Below are 18,991 nucleotides of genomic sequence, written 5' to 3'. Positions count from 1 at the left end.
CTGAAACGAAAACCTGGGTACGGCCCGGGGTTGATTCAATTTAAAAAATTAGTTGAAAAAAATGGATTGAGTCGCCACTTAAAAATGACAACAAGGTAACTAGAAAATCAGCAAATTCATCCCATGTTCTAGCGTTATTTTGGGAACTGAGAACAGCAAATCATACCGGCAGGCCTGAAAATTAAGTAACTAAACTCCGAAAATCAACTAATTATTTTGCCAAAAAAACTGATTTCGGTCTTTGCGTGCACTCGGTTGGCGGTGCAGCACAATTTAAGAGAAATAACTCCGTTGGCCTGAAATGGTGTCGGAAAGCAACGGGAAATTTATTTGTTGGTTTATGTATAATTATTGGATAGTAATAAAAAGTGAATTTTTTAGATCCTATTGTTCGTAACGCATTTCGTAGCATAATCAATAACCTATTCATTTTTTGTTGAATGCACTTTACTTAGAGACGATGATGCCTTAACAGCGTACTTTGCTGGGTAAGGTTTGAGGGGAAGTCATTTTGGCACCTATAGTTAGCATGCGTAAGCGTTGCATCTTCAGAAAAATATCATACAAACTAAATTCGCGGTTTTGCAGCATAGATGACATCTCTCTGTTCTACATCTTCATCCGAATGCACGCGGTCCCTGCAGTTTCCTGAGTAGGTGTGTTGGTGCCGATGCGATGATTCCGTGTGTCGAAGGGAGATAACACATTCTTGATGCACCGCGATATTGGACAGCCGCTTCGAACCTTCTAAGGATCGGCCGATGGGTGCCCAGAAACGAGAACCCAGTATAAAAACTAGATATTGGTTATTTTTGCAGTCATTCGCCAAAATACTCAGACACCGGCAAGGCACAATTCGTAGTTTGTTTTTTTGTTGTGAAGGGTTAGTATGCCAAGTTGATATTTCGTAGTTTCATGGATTGCAGTTCAGTGTTGGTTAATGAATCGAGTATTATTAATCATAAGCAAACCAACTCGTTCGGATTTGTGGTACTGGTTGAAAACGTGATTAATTGTGTTTTAATTTATATGAACATTTACAATGTAGAGAGGCAGTTCTGAAATAGCACATGTGATCGTATTTTGATTAAGAAGCAATATCCTACAAGCACGTTTTTGGCATGACGCAGGACATAATCGTTAGTCAACAAGTCGTTATATCAGATACAATTTGTGGAACAGAGTGATTTGAATTCATGAAGAAACTATGAAGAGATGTTTTCTTCTAGCTCTTTAGATCAATCGTGCTTATATAAATTATTACAATGTTCTGTTATTGACAATGCGAAACAACGTGTTAGATTTCTTAGTGTCAATAGGATTGTAGCACTTGCCATGCAATTTTTCTGTACTATTAAAGCCGACCGCGAAGTTGCGCTTCTTTTTGTAAATTCTACCCTCACCTTGGTTGTGTAATTGATAAAAAAATATAACCTATTTAAATATAAAGAATCTTAAAGGTCGAATATTTCATAACGTGGCTCGAATTGGCATCTCTCAAACAATTAGAACAATATTCACGCTCAAGACTGATGAGATAGGGTAACAGATGTATAATGGCCCACCTTAGAAACTTTATGGATTTAATCGATGTTAAGAAACCCATGTTGGATCAATTTGAAGCTAATCATATTAAATCACCTATTGCGGAAGGAGTTTTCAAAGATATTACAACATTTGGTGAATATTTTTACAAAGTGGGCCAAAATAAAATCAATCCTAAAGTGGACCAAAATACCTCTTTTACCCTACTAAAGACACGTCATAAAACCGAACACGTCGATTTAAAATCCATCTTTTGTTTCGTTCAAATCCTTTTCTTCGGACTCATTGTAACCGGTGGTCGTATTTTTTTTCCGTAGAGCAGTAAAGCCAAACCAAATCAGCCAAGATGTGTGATGATGATGCTGGAGCACTCGTTGTCGATAACGGATCCGGAATGTGCAAGGCCGGCTTCGCTGGTGATGACGCCCCGCGTGCCGTCTTCCCGTCCATCGTTGGTCGTCCCCGTCACCAGGGTGTTATGGTCGGTATGGGCAACAAGGACTCGTACGTCGGTGATGAGGCCCAATCTAAGCGTGGTATTCTCACACTGAAGTACCCGATCGAGCATGGTATCATCACCAACTGGGATGATATGGAGAAGATTTGGCATCACACCTTCTACAATGAACTGCGCGTTGCCCCAGAGGAACATCCAGTCCTGCTGACCGAAGCTCCGCTGAACCCGAAGGCCAACCGCGAGAAGATGACTCAGATCATGTTTGAAACCTTCAACTCGCCAGCCATGTATGTCGCCATCCAGGCTGTCCTGTCCCTGTATGCCTCCGGTCGTACCACCGGCATTGTTTTGGATTCCGGAGACGGTGTTTCGCACACTGTCCCAATCTATGAAGGTTATGCTCTGCCACATGCCATCCTCCGTCTAGACTTGGCCGGTCGTGATCTGACAGATTACTTGATGAAAATTCTGACCGAACGTGGTTACTCTTTCACCACCACCGCCGAGCGTGAAATCGTTCGTGATATCAAGGAAAAGTTGTGCTACGTCGCTTTGGACTTCGAGCAGGAAATGGCCACTGCTGCCGCTTCTACTTCGCTGGAAAAGTCCTATGAACTTCCTGATGGTCAGGTCATCACCATTGGCAATGAACGCTTCCGATGCCCAGAGGCTCTGTTCCAGCCTTCTTTCCTGGGTATGGAATCCAGCGGTATTCACGAGACCGTATACAACTCGATCATGAAGTGTGATGTCGATATCCGTAAGGATCTATACGCCAACACTGTCATGTCCGGTGGTACCACCATGTACCCAGGTAAATACTACACGGTTTAGTTAGCTGGAACTACTTGAAGTTGTAATTCTATTCCAAAATCTCAGGTATTGCTGATCGTATGCAGAAGGAAATCACCGCCCTGGCTCCGTCGACCATCAAGATCAAGATCATCGCCCCACCAGAACGTAAATACTCCGTCTGGATCGGCGGATCCATCTTGGCTTCTCTGTCCACCTTCCAGACCATGTGGATCTCCAAACAGGAATACGACGAGTCTGGTCCGGCCATTGTCCACCGCAAGTGCTTCTAAGTGTACTGAAATAAGCACACCAACAACAGCAGAAACAGCTACAGCATTACCATCAGCATGCATCGAGACACCTATTTACTGTGAAAACATCATCATCATGCAATATTCTCCCATATGTGATTCAAATATTTTCTCCGTGGAAAGATATGTCTATTTATATCTGTAATGTGGGTCATTATCCTTATGTTTTGAGGTTCTTCTATCGAGTAATGGACGAAGAATTATTGCTTTAACACCAGAAATAGATGAGACTTTTATAAGATCATATCGAGAATCGAGAAAAATACAACATCACACAGCGTCGAAGATATTTGATTTAATGGAAAAACGAAATCTACCAATACTTGTTTCAGTCCAATATAAGACATTCATAGTTTTAACAACAAGTGGGGTTAAAAGCAATATTTTTGTTATCTTTATAATCTGTTTTTAAAATAGAACTGTAAAAAAACTAGTTTTGATGTTATTTTTTTAAAGTCCCATGAATCTTGCGCTTAATTATATACTCGTTATTAATCATCTCTCCTCATCTGGACTTATCCCAGTCCATCGAATTCTTGGCTAACGAGACACTAAAATCGAGATTACAGCGTTTGCAAAGTGAAATATCGTGCTTGATTTTGAGATACAACAGGTTCACACCTGCAACGCATCGTTTATCGGGGCTTGCAAATTGAAGCAACGAGAATATTAACAAAAGAGTTTCCCCCTTTGTGCTATTCACACACAATCGTATGTCGGGTAAAATTCACATTGCAACCCAAGCAAGGAGAGCTGCTTTGTTCATTCATTAGTTCATGAATATGTGCGCCAGCTGATGACCATGTTTCATGAGGTTAACATTTGATGAACGGATCTCATATTTAAGATGCCTATAAGAAAACTAGAGTCATAACTTTTGATTCCGATGAATATTAATTTAAATAACATTGCTTTTAGTGTTGGATATATAAACTGTGTAAACTCCCAAGAAAAAAGGCAAACTTTATGCTAGGGTAACGGAGGTATTTTGGCCACTTCATATATTTTGGCCCACCTAACAAACTTTATTGATTTAATCGATGTTAAGTAAGCCATGTTGCATCCATTTGAAGTCGATTACATTAAATTACCTATTGCGGAAGGGTTTTTCAAAGATATAACAACATTTGGTGGATATTTTTACAAAGTAGGCCAGAATAAAATCATTCCTAAAGTGGGCCAAAACACCTCTGTTACTCTATATAATGTTTGGAATATTTTTGAAATGTGGTCAAATTTGGTCTTGGAGTTCAAACATTATGTTCAAAAATGATTTTTGTAAACCTACACCGAAAAAAACACCGTAAATATTGCTTGTATGATCTTACTTCGCGTCTTGAAGCACGCCGTGAAGCAAAGTTATTCATTCTCGTAGAGTACTAACGAGAGTGGTCCTTTCGTTTCCTTGCATTGTACAGTGGGAAAAAACCCAGGAAACCTGCAAAAAATAGAGAATCATGGAAAAAGGCAACAAACAAGAGCGTTTCTTATGTAAAATTCAAGAAATTCAATGGAATGGTTTTTTAATGGCCACACAAATCACTATCCTGCTCGTTTTACCCTAAATGCCCAGCAGCTTTAGGGTTTTCTGTAGTATTTGTTCTATAACTTGAAAAGAAATCGAGTGTGGTCTACTGAAATAGCTCGATTTTATGTAAAAATGTCTGGGAAATCAAATGGAAGAACCTACACTGGTCGCACGAAACGTTCTGATGACTGTTTCACCCCAATTCCTCTATTTCATGATATCTTATTGTAAATCGTCCTTAAATCTCGGTAAAATAGTCATCAAAACATTTCGTGCGGCCAGTGTAGGTTCTTCCATTCGGTTCTACAGACTTTTTTATAAGATAAGCTAGATTTAGTGAACTTCCAATAAGTTTTACCATGATTTAAAACCGATTTACAATTAAATACTATAAAATGGAGGAACTGGGGTAAAATAGTCATCCAAAGGTTTCGTGCGGCCAGTGTAGGTTCTTCTAATCGATTCTCGAGACTTTTTTACATAAAAGTAGGCTATTCCAGAACATCGCACTCGACTTCTTTCCAAGTTACAGAGCGAATGTTATAGGAAACCCCAAAACTGCTATACATTTGGGGTAAAACGAGCAGGATGGCGATTCGTGCGGTCTTTGTAAACCATTCCATTGAATTTCTTGGACATTTTTACATAAGAAACGCTTTAGTTTGTTGACCTATCTCAATTCGTTCATGAGTTACAGAGTTCTTTGCGCGTTTTCAAAGATTGTTTCCCACTGTGCATTGCATTGGTTGATTGGTTCATGTGTTAACTGAGACTGTGAGCATAGGCAATTTACCAAGCATGGAAACTGGTCTGCTCAGTAGCATATACTCTCACACATCCAGTTTCTCTCTAATATAGATCTCTCATTCAGTAATGTCAAGCAAAGTGTTCACAGCGGATGTTTTATTTTGTTGCTTCGTTTGTTTGAGGATTCACAAGACAAGCACTGACGTTTATTTAACTATGGTGTTCATTTTCGAAGTAATTAATGATCCAGTGATCCAAAACTTAAATTCCATACCTTTAATTAGTTGGCGCCCTTATCGTAAACTTTCCTTTGTTGGTGTTTTCTGCTAAGTTGTAGGCGGTTTTATGGAAATAATCGACCATGTTTCAGCACGTGTGTAAAGACAAATGAAACAATTATTTTTTTACTTGAAGTAGGCAGAGTTTTCGTCTTCGAAAAATTGTATTTTCTGGTAACTTTACTGACGAAATTCTTTCGCAAACTATAGCCATTAACTCATTATTTGATAGTGTTACTAAAATGATTCCAAAAATCACCGATTTATAAACTTTTAGTTGGTTTGACGTAAAGTCGTCATAACTAAGTGCCGTTTTTGCAATGACTTAGTGGAAAAATATATTGGAGAAGCTAAATGAATGAGAAAATCACAGAAAAGAGAATTTTTTGGAAAAAAGATACGCTCATAGACAGGACTCGAACCTGCGTTCTTATGTAATCCGTGCATACGCGTTTACCATTTCCGCTACCCTGAGTTGTGGTAGACACAGCTCTATCACAAACTGGGTTTGGTAAGCGTACATCAATGTTGCAAATATTCTTCGTGTAACTAACCCATTCACGCATCCTTGCTGTGATTATACTGCCTTCGAATATGCCAGTCTCGAACAACGTTGAACTATTCACTGCTCGAAAGAGAGAAGGGTGCAAAAGGAACAAGCAATGATCGTAGAGAACCCGAATATACTAATCCATTCTTCGCTGCTGGTATACATCGTGCATGTTCGTTTTATACATTCGTTTGTCATTCGTTCATTTATTTTATTCTTCGAATTGGTTCGAATAGCGTCACGGCGAAGATCGTTGGTTTCCATTCTTCACAAAGCATTTTTTATCTAATAAATTCATCATATCTCGTTCGATAGCAGTAATGGGAGAATGCTGGAATATGGTTCATCATATACACATAAGATTATGGTAATAGTGCGGGGGGAAACATCTTAATTTGCATGTTTCAAAGACAGCACGAACGATCATCGCGAATTACGTTTGGCGATGATCGCTGTATGAATATTCGTTCGATATTCGCGTTAAGTCATTCGGGGGTATGTCCAATGCGAATAACAACTGCAAGGAATAGATATTCGTGCAAGTAACGAAGCAGCGTCGGCTTCGTTCGCGCCCGAATATACGGACAAGTTCGAATACCAGAACGATTATCGAACAAAGGCGAAGGAAAGCGAGCGATGATCATAGACATTCGTTGTATTTTTGATATTCGAGCAACATTGGCGTACATCGAAGAATGGTCTAAATCCCAGCCCCCTCATGACCGGTACCATATATCCAAACATCTTCTCTGTTGATTAGACAACAAAACGTTAGTCTTCTCGCTCTATACCTGTTTTCCGCTCAGGTACTGATTAGAAGAGTATATTCATAATCACTTCTTGCCTTCTCTACTATACAAATCGATGCCTGGCTATCATCAGCGACATACCTTATGAAGGTTGTTTGATAGTCTGCCCTTCCTACCAGAAGCAGATTGTTACGGAAAATCAAACGGAAAATATTTTTAACGATTTATTAATTTTTAGTTGGTCTGACGTAAAGTCCCCATAACTAAGTTCAGTTTTTGTAATGAGTGAGGCGGTTGGGATTTAGACCATTGTTTAATGTACGCTTACCAAACTCAGTTTTGTGGTAGAGCTGTGTCAGGGTGGCGAAAATGGTATACACTGAGGACTCTTTTTACGTAGGGGGTACGTACCGCGTAAATAAAAACCGCGCAACTTCGGAAATCCGCGTAAAAAACGCATAACTTCGAAAATCCGCGTAAAAAACAGCGTAACTTTGGAAATCCGCGTAGAACAAAATTTCAAAACTAAAGAAAACAAAACTTAATGCCGAATATCTTAGAAATGTATGAAACGTCCACATCTGGTGTCTTCTGAGCATTTTTTTTGAGAAAAATCGAAAACTTTCTAAGTGTCAAAGAGTTGATTTGAAAAAAAAATTCGGCATAACATCAGAATCTCCGCGTAACTTCGGAAATCCGTGTAAAAAGAAACCGCATAAATAAAACCGCGTAAAAAAGACCCCAGTGTACGCGTATACACGGATTGCATAAGAACGCAGGTTCGAGTCCTGGGGTGGAATCATGTAAGGTGATAAGTGACTATCACCTCCTGGTGATAACGAGGTGATAACCAGAATGTTTGGAATCACCGAAGGTGATCACTTTTACTATCACCATCACCGGTGATTGAGCCAACTTCACTCCATTTATCACCTGTCAAGAAACGTCAATTTTTCAGGAGTAAAATATGAATGTGGCGAATACCCATATAATATTTTGAAATCTAAAGTTTTATTCCTTTAGTTTTCAATTTTTTTCATTAATCCGAGTCATGTTTATCAATGATGATTTGTATGGATCGAAGAGTAACGTTGAAAAAAATTACCTGCGCACAAACAAATAAAATAATTCACTTGTTGGTTTAATTTAGTGCCGATTTTTATTTTTCAATGGAAATGAATGCCACAGTGAGTTCTTTGGGATAAATTTACTAGCTTTGAAATGACACGAATTGTTAGATCTTCTTTATGTTTCACAACGGATGGCATTCCTCTCGAATGAGAAAGATCCGTTAAATAATTTCTTGTATAGTTTTCATTCACTTTACGATTAAGACATTTCACAGAGCTTTCAAATGCTAGTTCCATTTCGGAAATTTTACCCACCGGTACTAAGAAATATCCACTATGATTAGCAGCAACTAATTGTCTAAAAATATTGCCTTATTTAGTTCAACTCACAAGAAGAAAATTTAGAACGCAGTTTAATCTTTTTTACTCGTTCAGTTGAACGAGACTGATATGTCGCTCACTAGGTCACGACCATCTAATTCTAAGATCTAATTTCCAGAAAGCAATTTATCTTTGACTCTACGAATACCCCAATGATATTCCTTCAAATAATAATTACAACATAAATGAATTGATTTAATTGATAAATATTCTGTGAATTCTTCAATCTATATAAACTAAGTTACTTTTCATTTTGGTATTTAATTTGGCACAATATCAGTACGAGTTTTATTGAAAAATTATCCTCTCCGACCAACATTGGTCGGTTATGTTTATATCAGTGGCTTAAAATTCACCTAACGGACCATAATTTATAAAGCCACTTCTCAAAAAATCAAAACACTACTGAAAGTGATAACTAAATTGCTATCACCTCCATATTGACATGAAGGTGATTAAATCGTGTGGTGACTATCACCTTACGTAATGCCAACGTTTGATAGTGATGTTAGCCTTTCAGCAGTGGTGACAGAACTTGGTGATTATCACCTTACATGATTCCAAATTTTCAAAAGTGATAATCACTTGGTGATAATCACCTTACATGATTCCACCCCTGTTTCTTAGAGTATCTTTTTCAATAGAATTATCTCTGCTGTGAGTTTCTCTCAAATGACTTTTCCAATATTTTTTTTTCACACAGTCATTGCAAAAATTTCAAAAATCACTTTTTCCATTCTAGCGTATTTGACATCAACCCCAGAAAAACAATTTGTTCCACGAAACGTTAAATTTTGTAAAAACACGTAAAACTGTTGAACACCTTATATATTTTTACAACTTCTTTCGACTTCTGATTCCGTAGAAACAAGCTGGAGAAAATAGTCAATAACTCCTTGATGTATCTTTCACCGTATGCGAGAAGCTTGTTGAATTACACTGATAAGTTTGCACACCAAGATTTGATTCCGATATTCGGTAGATTTTTTGATAAAAACTTTCGGTGGTGATGAGAAATAACCAATTTTCCGACATAGTCACAGAGTACGGTGAAAAACATACCGGCTGCATGGTGAATATAACTATTATATACCGAACTTCGGTGAAAAAAACAATGAATCAAAACTGTCAGACGGAAACCATTTCATGAAATTTGATATTTAATCGATTTATTTAATCAATAATGTAAACATTCGTTTACAGGAAGACTCATTGGAAATTGTAGTGAAGACTGTACCAGAAAGTATGGACGCACTTTGATTTTGCTGTAAATAATTCACAAGTGTTAGATATTTAAATTTTATTCGATATACTGATAACATTAGACTACAACAACAGAATATTATTCTCAACATTTGCTACTTAGCGATTGTAGACTAGCTGGCGCATCTTTTTGCGAACGTTCCTCAATAAATTCTGTACAGACTTCTTGGCGACAAGTTTTGATACTTTTTTCCAATTTTTTTCGAACTGTTGAATGGTTTTGGCTGCCGAGACATGTTTCCTAAGATGTGCCTTCGTTAATGCCCAAAATTCCTCAATTGGTCGAAGTTGTGGGCAATTTGGTGGATTCATGTCTTTTGCGACGAAAGTGACATTTTTGGTAGTATACCATTCTACCGTTGATTTCGAGTAGCGGCAAGAAGCAAAATCTGGCCAGAAGACAACAGGATCCTTGTGGCTACGAATCATGGGTAGAAGTCGTTTTTGTAAACATTCCTTGGTGTATATTTGGCTGTTCATTGAAGCAGTGGTGATGAAGGGTTTCGAAATCTTACCGCAGCTACAAATTGCTTGCCAGACCATAGCTTTCTTACCAAATTTTTCGAGTTCAATCGATGTCTCGGACTGGTTTAACACTTGCCCTTCTCGCACCGTATAATATTGTGGTCCTGGCAAGGATCAGTAATCGAGTTTCACGTAGGTTTCGTCCTCCATGATTATGCAGTTCAAATTTCCAGCAAGAATCGTATTGTACAGCTTTCGAATCCTCGGCCTGATCGGTGCTCCATGTTTCGGACTACGTTTTGGTTGTTTCTGCTTCTTATAGGTTCGAAGATTCAAACGTTCTTTAGCACGAAGAACATTTGACTTCGAAGTGTCCACTTTTTTGGCCACATCTCGAACTGAAACCTCCTTCTTTTGCTCGAACGCCTTCAGTATACGTTTATCAAACTGAGGGTTAGCAGGACCTTTTTTCGACCCGTTTTCGGTTTATCCTCAAAGGTGTTATCCTCACCGAACTTCCTGATTGCATCTCGCACGGCTTTTTCACTTACTCCTTCCATTTTTGCTATCTTTATCAGTGACAGTCCGCGTTCTGTGCACCATTTGTACACAATTTTTCGACGTTGTTCTGCTAAAAGTCCACGCATTTGGAAACAAACTAATGAAAACGAATAAACAATTGCACAAGTGGTTAGAGAAGAGTGTAAACAACAGGACGCAGCCATAAAAATTGACAGATTCTGAACCATTGTCCATTCTTTCTGGGACAGTCTTTAATTATTATCCAATTAATCGAAATTGAAATTTTGCAGCCCATATATGTTTACTGCCGGGAGCAAATTCCGGGATATGTGTCTGGATTGCATAGGCCCATAAGTAAAAAACGACTTGTTCTAAAGACGTTCATTCGGTATTGTGAATAAAAATGAATCAATACACAATGAGAATATCCATTTCACTATATTTCTACGAATATAAATGTGTGTGTGTGTGTGTGTGTGTGTGTGTGTATGTGTGTGTATGTGTGTGTGTGCGTGTGTGTGCGTGTGTGTGTGAGTGTATGTAACGTTTTTTTGCACTAACTTTTCTCGGAGATGGCTGAACCGAATTTCACAAACTTAGATTCAAATGAAAGATCTTGTAGTCCCATACAAAATTCCTGAATATTATCTGGATCCGACTTCCGGTTCCGGAAATATTGGGTAAAGTGTATTAAAAATTGTATACCATCACTGAAAAGGGCGAAAAACCATAAAAAGTTTTCTACATCGACCTCAAAACTTCTCCAATTGATAGTTTTTATCAGTAGACGGTCAAACAACTCGATTTCGGTTATTGTTTTAATAATCGAAGAAAATTATTTTGAAGAATACCACAGCATTATATAGGATAGTATGATTGATATAAGAAAGGCATCATTAAACCACTAGGTGGATTAAAACAGGTTTTTTTTTAATCAAACTAGTTGCAAATGAAAGGTCTTCCTGGAAGTTTATACGCTATTGTTTTTGGAACTGATGATTACTTACCGAGTTATGGAAACTTTTATCTCGAAATTTGCTGCTCTCTTGATAATATCTACCGTCAGGCGCGTATACAGGGAGGTTAGAGGTCTTACACACGGGGTTCAACATGACAGCTTGAATTTCTTATAAACCTGCTGTTATTTCGATCGATGGATTGACTTCGTAAACGTGCTTTCATGTGATAGACAGACGTCAGTTAGCTGGAGATTTGGCATCCCATTGTATTCGTTTTTAATTTTTGTGTGACCCTTTGTCCCATTTTTGGGTTGATCACTTCCCCGTGACTTGGTACGAAAACTAATGCATATTGGGAAAATGTAGTTGTACGGAATTGTGGCTGAAGGTTGAATCTACACAACGGTAGAGATAACTTTGGTAAAATTCCAGTTGTAATGGATGTTATTTGCAATTTCCAAAAAGTGTCCGGTTTAGCCCCGGTCTCCTCTGTAGTATAAAAACTGTTTTCTATAGATATTTAAGTCAACATAATGAAATTTTCAATAAAATGATAAATGAAAATAATAATAAAATGAAATTTTCATTTCACTCAAATTTATTTACTGAAATTGTCTATTTATTTTAGTTAATTATCCTATTTATTTTAGCTAAGTAATCCGTTACCATACTTTCAAGTCACCATTTTGGAGAGACAATTGAATATTTACAGAAGCAGAAAACGAGTGGATCGATAAAAAGGGTTTCGTCTCACTGCTAGCGGGGTAAAGAACGTTTTATTTTTTATAATCCGAAAATTTGTTCAAATCGAGAATTTTATTCAAAACAAAAAAATACCGAACCCTTTGTCAGAAGACAGTACTGAAGTGTAATCATTCATCACAAACGTGTTTAAACGATTTACAAGATGAAATAGAGTTTGTTGAACTTTTATACTTGTATTATGTTCATTTTATTTATTAAATCTCACATACATCAGATATACATTTGCTCATAGAAAACTTCGATTCTTGAAAGAATAATCTAAATAGGTTTGTTTGACCATCTATTGATAAAAACTATTAAGTGGAGAAGATTTGAGGTCGATTTAGAAACCTTTTTACGGTTTTTCGCCCTTTTCAGTTATGGTATGCAATTTTTAACACACTTTACCTTATATTTCCGGATTCGGAAGTCGGATCCAGATGAAATTCAGGAATTACGTATGGGACCATAGGACCTTTCATTTAAACCTAAGTTTATGAAAATCGGTCGTGCCATCTATGAGAAAAGCTAGAACACATATTTTTATTTTTTGCACATTTTACCCCATAACTCCGGAACCGGAAGTTGGATCCAAACAATACTTAGGGATTTTGTATGGGACTACACAAGACCTTCATTTGAATCTAGGTTTGTGAAAATCGGTTCAGCCATCTCCGAGAAAAGATAGTGCAAAAAATGTTACATACACACATACGCACATACACACACACACACATACACACAGACATTTTGCGTGCTCGACGTACTGAGTCGAGCCCTCCGGGCCTCGGTTCAAAAGTCGGTTTTCACACTGATTGCATAACCTTTCTATATGAGAAAGGCAAAAACCGTTAAATTTCTTACACAAATTGAAATCTCTACTTGGATGTCTGTTCTCTGTGTCAGCAGTAAAAATGTATTTATTGCAATAGTCGCTTTGAGTTCCAATAACTGAATAATTGGTTAAAAGAACTGAGACATTTTATGTTTTCATGCATACAGGTAACTTTGCTGGGATTGTGTCATTGCTCAGTTGCACGAGTGACACCTCATTGAAACTTTCCATTTTTCGCTTAGGGTGTATGTCATCGCTCAACTGTAACATTTCATTACTCGTTTGTGTTGCGTGTCTTTGCTGGGTGTCATTGATAATCTGCCAGCACCACAAATCAAAAATGACAATTTAATCAAAAAACAACTAACATTTTGGTTGTTTTGCGATCGCTGGCTTTTGCGTGTGGTTGCAAATGAGCTGTCGGAAAGGCAAATAGCTGCTTATTCCGATTTCAGTCTACCTAACTGCTTGAAGAGGATTGCTACGAGTATAACAGTTTTTTTTCTATCTCTCTATTCACTAAGCGTAAACACAAATCGTTTCTGAGGAAAAGGATAGAATGAAAAAAAAAAAAGATTTTGAACCCTTTTAGTAACATTACCGAATAATGAGTTTATAGTTGCAATAGTTAATTGTCAAAGACAAAAACTTCAGCTTTCAGTAAAAAGGTATTTTTTTCTGTCTTTACAAAGGTGCTGAAATATGGTCCATGAAACCACGCCAATACCCCTTACTCCTTTGCAGAAGCCATCAATAAGTTCGAGATAAGGCCGCAAAATAATTGAAAGTATGAAATTCCACTGTGCAATTGTTTGCTGTGAAAACCGACATTCCAACCGAGACTCAGATGATCAAGTATCGATATTGAAGTAATTTTTGAAGTGTATTATACCATCCAAATTAGTTTGTGCTGATTGCAAAATGTCTGTACGTGTATACTAAAAATACGTTCAATTTTTTTTCGAGCGTTTCTGTACAACAGTAAAGAGAGAAAAATGCCCTAAATTGTTCATTGCTATCCCCTCAATAATTGATATTTTAGTAGTACATATCGTGGAATATCAAGAGGAAATCATGTATATTTTGGACACTTCAGTACACTTCAGTTAAGAGAAATGCACCGTCGCATTAAATTCGATATAAATATGATAATCGTTTAATATTTTGCGTGCCAGTTTGCACTTGTTTAAAGATATATTTATTAAGGCACAATGCGGCTAGCTTTATAATGCCAAGGCATTTACTTACACTTACACTGAAGCCTTTTTTATGCGAGTTTACGTACCGCATAAAAAAAAACGCATAACTCTGAAACTTCGCATAAAAAAAATCGCATAACTCTGAAAATTCGCATAAAAAAGTCGCATAAAAAAAACGCATAAAAAAAGACCGCATAAAAAAGACCTTAGTGTATATGAACTGAAAGAAGGGTTGGGTCTTGCATGTTTTTCAGGTGACGTTGCTACGTAATCGTAGTGGCCGCATATTTATCCATGTGGGTTCGCGAGAAACACCCTTGGGTCTTTAAAGATCCGGCCCCCAAGTAGCAATCCGCAACTACTTCTGATACGACTAAGTCCAAACTATGTTGCAACAATAGCACGAACATGTTTTTTATGTAATACTGTTTAAAACAAGGTGACAGCAATATGACTAGTTACGAAGTAGTTATTTGAGTTTCCAATCACCGCATCTTTTCGTCATATTGAATTAATTATAATTCATAAGCTATCGTTACTAAATCCAAACTAATCTTTAATCACAACTGTGCTTCTAGCTACTACCCAGTGAAATTTGTAGACCCGCATAAGTCCGATCATCGGTCCGATTATCGGACCGATTGAGCACGATATAGGGCCGATCGTAGCGCTTCGATCGGCCCGTCATCGGACAATTCTGCACCATTTGCATCAACCGCGCTGACCTAAAAAAGCTTTATGTTTACATTATGTATCGCTAGAGAAACAGAGCGAAGGAATATCAAACAAGGCATTTTCGAGCCAACGTCTCACCGATAGGATGTGAAAGAGTGTTAAACATTCTTTGTTTCGATCATAGAGGCTTTAACCTTAAGGTCATTCGCCTCTTAGGGCCAGAAAAATTCTGGTCTGTTTTTCACGTTACACTGGTTAAAACGAGGTGACAGCAATGTTTCTTTATATCATAAACATTGAACTAACTATCATGTGTAAGTTATCGCTACTTAATACTAACATATCTTTAATCACAGCTATGCTATACAGCTACGAGTTAAAACAAGGTTTATTTTCCGTTTCGAAACCTTTATAAATACGTAAACGAATGGACAATTCGTTACTGTGAATTGATATGGCAATAACATAGATCCTTCAAGATTATAACATACAATTTTTGCATTGATTCAGATAGCTATCGGTTGGTTTTCCCAACGTAATGATAACGAAAATACAACTTAAGAAACTCTTGTAGCTTCAATATGGCGAACACACTATGGAGTCGCAAGAAGTGTATGGAACATAAATAAAACCAGAATATTACTTTTTTCAAAACTACTTTTCAAATAATGAAAGCCGGAATAGTCGTTTTAGTTTTATGAAGTATAACAAACACGAAGAAAACAATATTGGGATTGAACATCGATTGTGATAATATTAAAATTCTCATGATACATAAATTTAAAAAAAAATAGAAATCACTCTTCTTGAATTAATTTTTTGAGCAATCTGAACGAGGTTATTTCGTTGTTTATTTATTATATCTTCATAAACAGATTTTGATTGAAGGCACTTAAAAAAACAGTAATTAAAATTGAATTTCGCTAGACAGTTTTAAAATCGTTTTGAACGTACCCCCTATTAAATTTGTGAGTACTTTAATGCCTTTTTAAACTTATGGGAACCATCCAGGTGACGTGGAAAAGTATCAAAGGTTGCTGCATCCTTCTGTGCGTCCGCGGGAAACACCCCCAGACTACGACGACCCGGTGGGTGGCCCGCATGTTGGTCATCGACTGGAGCGGCTCTCCGTGGGCGATGATGGTGATGTTGTCGAAGAGAATGAAAGAAACATACAGAAATAAACGGAGTGGAAAAAGAGGGTGTGGGAACGAAATGACTAAGAACGACAAAGATCTAATTAGTTGACATCGAGATGGTGGAAAGACATGGGAAGGGGGAGCGAAAAAGCTAGTGACAGCAGATGGATCTTGTTAGTTTCGATGAAGATAGTGGACAGTCGAGGGATGGGGAGAATCGAGCGAATGTTAGTGTCGAACTTGTAAGTTTATTCTTAGCCTCAGTTGAAATATCGTCAAGGAAGTTTATTGAAAAGATTTACAAGCAATATATAACAGATTACACTTGTACGGTCATGTGTTTAAGGTACCTATAAATGAGGAGCATATAAGAACTATCCCGACTCGCCAACACATCTCGGATCGGATCCTCAGGTGGTCTACCTCGGGCCCTGAGGGATTTCTTAAGCTCTGACCTGGCGTCACAATACTCTCCGCACGACCACATGACATGCTCGATGTCCTGATAATCCTCGCCACAGGTGCAGAGACCGTTCTTCGCGAGGCCAATACACCGGCGATGTGCGTTGAATGTGTAGTGGTTTGACATGAACCGCGACATCACACGAATGAAAACGCGACTCAGGTTCATCCCCTTGAACCAAGGTTTCGTCGTTGTCTACGTGATATGGACCAATATTGATAGTTCGTATAGGATATGCTTCTGGATTGTAGATAAATATTTATCAAATGCTCAGTAAAAAATAAATTGGGGTAAAACGATATAACGAAATTCGTGCGGTCGTTAAATCTATTTGTAATCTTTTTTTAGGTCTTTCTTTGTAATATCAATCGATTTCAATCAACCGCATTCACCCTCCTTTCGGAATGTGAAAGAAAATTAAACCAACGGTACGACATATGAAATACATTGGGGTAAAACGGGTTAAAAAGGTCACTACTGTCACTCTCATTGTATTTAATTGGATCACAGATGTTTTGTACGAAATATAAACCAACATTGATAGATCGTATTGGATTTGCTTTTAGATTGCAGATCATATTTCAACTGAATATCATAACAAGAAAAGAAATGGGGTAAATCGGTACAACGAGTTTGCTGCTGTCATTAAAACTATGTGTAATCGATTTGTTAGATTTCTTTACATCAGAAAACATTCTATTCGTTCTTCTGCAAGTACTTCGGTTTTATGTTATATAGTTAAGCTTGAATACAGTACAGTACAAAAAGGGATCTTGGGGTGAAATGAACATGATAGCGTTTCGTGCGATCTTTCTTAGTACGTGTAATCGATTTTACTGACCATTTTACACCAAAACAGTGCTTTGTGGTCAGTTGTATCATGCCTTTAAAAAAAATCGTCGCGGTTTTCGTCCATTTTCCCCACTGTGCAATGTTGCAAAAAATCGTGCAATTATTTTATATGTAATATTTGCTTATCATATAACGCCATCGAATTCACCGTGTATTTCTCACACCACTATCGCACGAAACAGAAATGCACAAGTAAAACAGATAATAATGAAAATTCAATTCTAAAATCATCTTCGTGTAACGGAACAGTAACCAATCATACATTTCAAAAGCATATTACGACAAAATTTCAAAATTATGTTGTGATAAATTTAATTGCGAAAACCTGAGTGTTTTTAGTTTTCCGAAATTTTGTTTAGCTTTTGAGTAATCGATCAAATGGGGTGGGTGGGGTCTAACAGTTTTGAGAAATCAATTATTTTATATTTTCTTATAGTAAAAAGTTGTTACTTTAATTTTTTGACTTCTGATCATTCTGCGCTAACATACAGTGGACACCATAAATCATGATTTCTAAAATGCGTCCTCGAAAATACTTCTTCGCCGACATATTTCTCAATAAGCAAAGGCTGAATAATTGTTAGCCTTTAAAAAGATTGTTAATGGTTCGATGTTACAGTGTGATGGATGAACAAAATTTTCATAACAGAAACAGAAATAATTACCAATGTAAAAACACGTACGAAAGCTTCAAATTTCAAAACTCGGTGAGCTTAGTCGAAGTGAGGTTGTCACTTATTTCAATTTTGACATATGCATTACTGTAGAATTCTGCAAAGATTTCATCCTAGACCCTTGCAAGGAAACACAATGAAAAAGTACACAATATTGAATTCAGCTGGCGTCAATTTCATAATACTTTTAACAGTTTGGTATAATCGGCCCAAAAAGCACCAAGAACACGGATTAATTTCTATCTTAGACCTTTTTCATGGCTCAGTTTGAAACTTGCATAAGTTAGTTAATCATTTTCTAAGGTCTGTTATTCGATGTTTTATAATTTGCACACTTCAAACCGATAGTCAGGAGCTAGAAATTGGCCCGGAAAAAATATAATATAGCTCGTTTAAATTTTTCGTCGTGAATCATACAACTGTAGGAATTCAAGCAGCAAAAGATAGTGGTTATGGTTCAGAAATCGCAAGGCAAGCTAGCAGCACACGAAACTGCATCAAAAGTAATTCATTTCTCAATCAAACTATGCGCCTCCTACTAACGCATGCGATTAGCCAAACGATTGCATTGAAATTGATAATATATATATCTGATACAAATTACTCAACGTCATCGGTAATTTATTCGTTCACAAGACGGTGTCTGTCGAGAATTTAGTTCAAAGCAAAATCAACAGCGAATCGCTCGAAATAACTTAATGCTGTTTTTTTGTCAATTCGTCAGTCACCAAAGAAATATATTTGTGATACTCTGTATAGTACCTGCCGACTTGAATTAACATTATGATTA

At 37.3% G+C, this 18,991-nt stretch overlaps 1 protein-coding gene across 1 annotated transcript; it reads left to right on the top strand.

The window, feature by feature from the left end:
- The first annotated feature begins 726 nt into the window (after positions 1-726).
- On the top strand, positions 727-3,253 carry LOC131434556 (actin-1-like). Its single transcript, XM_058601374.1, has 3 exons — positions 727-883; positions 1,863-2,816; positions 2,882-3,253. The coding sequence occupies exons 2-3, from the start codon at positions 1,892-1,894 to the stop codon at positions 3,085-3,087; spliced, it is 1,131 nt and encodes a 376-aa protein (XP_058457357.1). The 5' UTR covers positions 727-883; positions 1,863-1,891; the 3' UTR covers positions 3,088-3,253.
- The last annotated feature ends 15,738 nt before the right edge of the window (positions 3,254-18,991 follow it).

This window comes from Malaya genurostris, chromosome 3 (assembly GCF_030247185.1).
Source record: "Malaya genurostris strain Urasoe2022 chromosome 3, Malgen_1.1, whole genome shotgun sequence".
In the NCBI taxonomy this organism is placed as follows: domain Eukaryota; kingdom Metazoa; phylum Arthropoda; class Insecta; order Diptera; family Culicidae; genus Malaya; species Malaya genurostris.
This window is presented reverse-complemented; position numbering and strand designations above follow the sequence as displayed.

What these genes read in the sequence shown, in the direction of transcription:
- LOC131434556 (XM_058601374.1), top strand. Translation starts at nt 1,892, where the DNA reads ATGTGTGATGATGATGCTGGAGCACTCGTTGTCGATAACGGATCCGGA. An exon ending in TGGTACCACCATGTACCCAG is followed by an intron (nt 2,817 to 2,881) that starts GTAAATACTACA and finishes CCAAAATCTCAG; the next exon opens with GTATTGCTGATCGTATGCAG.